General features: G+C 34.9%; 1 protein-coding gene across 2 annotated transcripts; it reads left to right on the forward strand.

Moving 5' to 3' along the window:
* Window positions 1-290: 290 nt before the first annotated feature.
* LOC109808931 (26S proteasome non-ATPase regulatory subunit 4 homolog) lies at window positions 291-4615 on the forward strand. 2 transcript variants are annotated; one of them, XM_083075180.1, is made up of 10 exons: window positions 291-450; window positions 580-693; window positions 882-987; window positions 1246-1360; window positions 1450-1659; window positions 1860-2172; window positions 2831-2954; window positions 3375-3478; window positions 3580-3648; window positions 4282-4615. In XM_083075180.1, the coding sequence occupies exons 1-10, from the start codon at window positions 439-441 to the stop codon at window positions 4330-4332; spliced, it is 1218 nt and encodes a 405-aa protein (XP_082931306.1). In that variant the 5' UTR covers window positions 291-438; the 3' UTR covers window positions 4333-4615. The 2 variants fall into 2 exon arrangements, with proteins under 2 accessions (XP_082931306.1, XP_082931307.1); XM_083075181.1 differs by having other exon boundaries at window positions 3390-3478.
* Window positions 4616-5134: the final 519 nt, after the last annotated feature.

Consider the following 5134-nt stretch of genomic DNA (forward strand, 5'->3'; position numbering starts at 1 on the left):
AATAATAATTAAAAATAATATTAAAAAATTATTTTTATCAAATTCAAAACTTAAATTTTAAATTTATTTTAAAATTAAGAATCAATTATAATATCAATTAATTCAATAAATATTAATAATTTTAAATATTTTACTAAATAAAAATATAAAAACATAAAATATTTCAACTTCATTATCGACTTATATATTATTTATGATATATTTCTTTTAAGAAAAAGAGAAAGAAAAAAAAGAAAAAAAAGTTGAGCTAGCATCGTTTCCTCCTCCCCTTGCCCTTAACACGTGTTACGCGGCCATCGAATATTGCTTGGAAAGAATTGAGGGCTACGTTACGGTCACACGGAACAACCCTTTCTAGCAAGTAAACCCGATTTTCAACTTCTCTTCTCTCTCTCTCTCTCTCTTCACATACGATCTTTCGCAGCTGAATCTCCAACAATGGTGCTCGAGGTAAACCCTGTTTTTCCTTCGTATTAATTTCAGCCCTGTCACCACAATCCCTGTAATCCAATCAATTAGGGTTTCCTCCTTAATCGTTTCTGATCACTAATTACTATTTTTTTGTGTGTTTAATAATAGGCGACGATGATCTGTATTGATAATTCGGAATGGATGCGCAATGGGGATTATTCTCCTTCTCGATTTCAGGCCCAAGCAGATGCTGTAAATCTTATTTGCGGTGCTAAAACCCAGGTGTGAAGTTAACCCTATCTATTATTGCCTAACACCCCTATTATCTGTGACTTTTACTTTGAGTAGAAAATCAAAGTTTATCAAACATTGTTGTGTTTCAGAGTGGGATTTTAAATTTAATTTGAGGTTTAGGAAATTGGTGTTGGGTTCAATTGTGCTGATTTTTTTTATTTTTTTTGGTAATTTAGTCTAATCCAGAAAATACGGTTGGAGTTCTCACGATGGCAGGGAAGGGCGTTCGTGTTTTGGTGACCCCTACCAGTGATTTGGGCAAGATCTTAGCTTGCATGCATGGTCAGTTTTTGTTTCTTGAAATATTTGGAACTAGTGGCAATTGAATTTGGCGTGTTGTTTTAGGATGCTGAGTGTAATTTCTGTGTTGTTGGGTGCCTACGATCGCAACTGATGTTTCATGAAACTTATTTCTGTAAATGTTGAGCTAGAAATAAATTAATTTTGCAGTGTATAATTTTGACATGTTATTTTATGGTTGGATTCTTCTGTTCATGTAATAGTTGATTTGTTTTTCCTTTTTTTTGTGTCCTATGTTAGGACTAGAGATAGGAGGTGAGATGAACCTAGCTGCTGGCATTCAGGTGGCACAATTGGCTCTTAAGCATAGGCAGAATAAGAAGCAGCAGCAAAGGATTATTGTCTTTGCTGGAAGGTGTGATGGCTGTTTCTTCTTTGTTACTTGAAATTGTTTTGTTTGTTTGGACTATTTTCCCTCTAATTATCTCATTTGATGCTTTGCAGTCCTGTTAAGCACGAGAAGAAAATGTTGGAGATGATTGGCAGAAAATTGAAAAAGAATAGTGTAGCACTTGACATTGTGAATTTTGGTGAAGAAGATGAGGGTAAGACTGAGAAGCTGGAGGCACTCCTTGCAGCTGTTAACAATAATGATACAAGCCACATCGTGCACGTTCCATCTGGTCCAAATGCTCTTTCTGATGTGCTAATAAGGTTGGTGGCTTTATTTCTTTTTCTTCCTTTTCACAGCATTCCCTATTTGAACTGAATTCCCATTTGAGTAATTGAAAAGTTATTAACTGTCCCTACTTCTTCTACTAAATTCTGTTCACTTTTCATCTAACTCTGATTAGTGTGTTTGGACTTTTGACTCTTGTGCATTTTCTTTTAAATTCTCTGAACTTTTGTGGCAGTACTCCTATTTTTACTGGTGATGGTGAAGGTGGAAGTGGTTTTGCAGCAGCTGCCGCTGCTGCGGCAGCAGGTGGTGTATCTGGATTTGAGTTTGGTGTTGATCCAAACTTGGACCCTGAACTGGCTCTTGCTCTAAGAGTTTCAATGGAAGAAGAGAGAGCCAGACAGGAAGCAGCTGCAAAAAAGGCAGCAGAGGATGCTTCCAAACAGGAGAAAGGTGGTGAGCAGCAAGCTAGCCCACAGGATACAACAATGACTGAGCGTGCCAGTGCATCAACTTCTGAAGCTGAGACTAAGAAAACTGATCTAACGGTTGGTGTAATTTATTTTAACCATGGTTGCTGCCTGTTTAGAAAATAAAAACAATTATCTAAACACATATAAGTAGTTTGTAGGACTTTTTGCTATAATTATTTTGTACACTATTTTAATTTTAATTACCAGCATGTACACGGTTGAAAGCTTTCAAAGGTTGATATTAGAGCTACAGTAACTTTAATTTTCTTCAGAGATCATATAGTTTTTCGATGGGTGGTACAAGTGAAACTAAAAATTTTTTATGTAGTATGGGGAGCTAGTTGCTTCCTGAGAATCTACAGCAGACCTTTGCCTTCATTTGTCCTTTTCCAATTTGCTGTTGTCCTAATTAATCCAGTGCTAACAACTTCATTATGACTGATGCTGGGACCTACATGACCACTCCATTGATTTAATATGTTGAGAACATATACTCCATAATATTATCAATCTATAATCAGTTGACCATTGTAGTATCTTGTTTTGGCATCTTACAATGTACAACAATGAGCTGTTGCAATGTATAAATTTGTCCCCCACTCAATCCCAGAATAAATTGCTTCTGCCTGCTTTGCTTTTGGATAAGTACTCTTGTTTTAATTTCATTCTTCCCATGAATCAGCATCAGGCAATAGTATTTCATTTGCGTGAACTGACTTTCAAATGAAAACAGGATGATGAGAATGCTCTACTACAGCAGGCCCTTGCAATGTCGATGGACGATCCTGCAATTAGCCATGATGTGAGAGATACTGATATGTCTGAAGCAACTGCGGATGATCCTGAGTTGGCATTAGGTGAGTTTTTAGGCTTAATCATTCTGTATTTAAACATGGGTGGATGCTTTTTCACTGAGTTGGTTGATGATTGATCTGGTTCTGAAATTGAGAAAAATTCTTCCAATTTTGGTTTAGTCAAGAGAGATAGAGAGTTTTCTTAGTCCTTTTTGTTTGAAAGTGGGTCTTTATTATCTTGAACGAATAATTTTGTTGCATGGAGATTGTTTTGCATGGGTTTTTCATAACATCTAACTCCCCTTTTTGAGGGTTTGGCCTATTTTGGTCCGCCTGGTTTTGAGGTTTCAGTGGTTTGGCTTTAATTTATCATGTTCTCTTCTATGATAAGCTCTGGTTATGAAGTCAATTTGCATCTTACAGAATTTATAGGAAAGCATTAGTAGTTGATTTCACTGAATTTTTGACTTTTCATGCTTGGAGCTCTCCAATTGTCAGTAGAAGATGGCACAAAGGACTCGGCAAGCCAGTCTGACGTTAGTAAATTGTTGGCAGATCAGTCCTTTGTATCTTCTATCCTTGCTTCGGTATGTCTAAATTCTTGTAAATTTTTCATATATCTTCAAATGTATTAATAGAATGATTTGCAATATGTTCTGCACTGAATAATATTTCATTGCTTCTGCAGCTTCCTGGGGTTGATCCAAATGACCCGTCTGTCAAAGATTTGCTGGCTTCCATGCAAAATCAGTCTGAGGTAGGTTTTCTTTTATGGAAAATAATTATTGGGTTTGAAAAGAAACTTTTGGAAGATTTCACTTAAGTCCTGCTTGAATTTGGCTTTCACCTAGATTAGCCTTTAACAACTTTTCATCGCTCCCCTCTTCTTTTAATTTATATGTTTTCTTTAGTAATAGTTGGATTTTGCAGTGTCTTAGTCTGCTAATCTTGTTTTCTTAGTATTTTCCGCCTATTTAATGATCTTTGAGGCCATAGCTGCAAGTGGAGTTTTATATATAGTTGTGACAGTTTAATCTGAGTATTCTCCCTTATTATTAATTTGGCTGATAAAATTTATACATGCTCAGTCAACGGGGAAAATTGATCATTATCACACTAATCAAAATTTAACTGTTTGATATTTATATCTATATTTCCCTGGAATCATTTAGGTGAAGAGTGGAGGGTTAATCCTGTGCGTAAAGTATCCACTAAATGGCTGATGTATATGTGCATGTATAAATTTAATCTTCCTTTTATTTGGCTTAATAGAATTTTATACGAGTGATATGCTTACTACTTCACATGACTAACATTTTAAGATTCAAACACTTGGTATTTTGGTACATTCCTGGGTTATTAACAGTTTTCTGATTGTGCTGTCAATCAGCCTCAGCAGAAGAATGAAGACAAACCACCAAATGAAGAGGAGAAGAAATAATCTCGAGTCTGGTCGCTGTTATATTTCTGTTCCTTTGCAAGGCATATCAGTAGCATGTTGGAAAGTGATTTGTGGGGCGTTATTTCTCTTGTATTCCATTTGAGTTTCCCCTGCTGATTGGAACGGGTGTATGTCTCCCGATTAAGTATGGATGATTGAGTATGGCTGATCAATGAGGGCATTAAAGCGAGTTAATGTTTTTATGATTAAAAATACACTATCCTTTTAAAATGTTCATTAGTCTCATTACAAAATTAATATGAATCCTTTCCTTTTATATTTATTTCTTGCATTTATTTTAGTTTAACTGTAGTTGCTTAAGTTAATCCTGACCCACGGCCTTTTTTCAAGTTCGAAAAGGAGTGAATTTTATATTAAGCGACGTGACTGCCAATGTTGTCCAAAGCATCGATAGCTCACGATTGAAAAAGTGACATGACTGCCAAAAAGAAAGGATAAGAGATATGCTACACCCTCTTAAATGTCCGAAATGAATGAGCTGAATTACATTCCGAAAGGTTAAAAGTAAAAAATATTAATTTAAATTATTATTTTTATTTTAAATTAACTGACAGAATATTGAACTTTATTAGAAGATTTTCTGGTCTCGGAGGATATAACATTTTTCATATCATTACGGAAAAATGTTTCCTCCGAATTCCAGATAAAAAATTTTCTGACGTAATATTCTATAAATTAATTTAAAATAAAAATAATAATTTAAGTTAATATTTTTAACTCTTGCATTTGAAAGGATGTAATATATGTTAATGTATCCTTTACATGTTGATGTATTACATCC

This window comes from Cajanus cajan, chromosome 5 (genome assembly GCF_000230855.2).
Source record: "Cajanus cajan strain Asha chromosome 5, NIPB_CcT2T_4, whole genome shotgun sequence".
NCBI lineage: Eukaryota > Viridiplantae > Streptophyta > Magnoliopsida > Fabales > Fabaceae > Cajanus > Cajanus cajan.

Bases quoted from the DNA above. Each gene is read 5' to 3' on its own strand.
- LOC109808931 (XM_083075180.1), top strand. The intron at 694-881 runs GTGTGAAGTTAA...TTGGTAATTTAG, and splicing joins TTTGCGGTGCTAAAACCCAG to TCTAATCCAGAAAATACGGT. The intron at 3,479-3,579 runs GTATGTCTAAAT...TTGCTTCTGCAG, and splicing joins TATCTTCTATCCTTGCTTCG to CTTCCTGGGGTTGATCCAAA.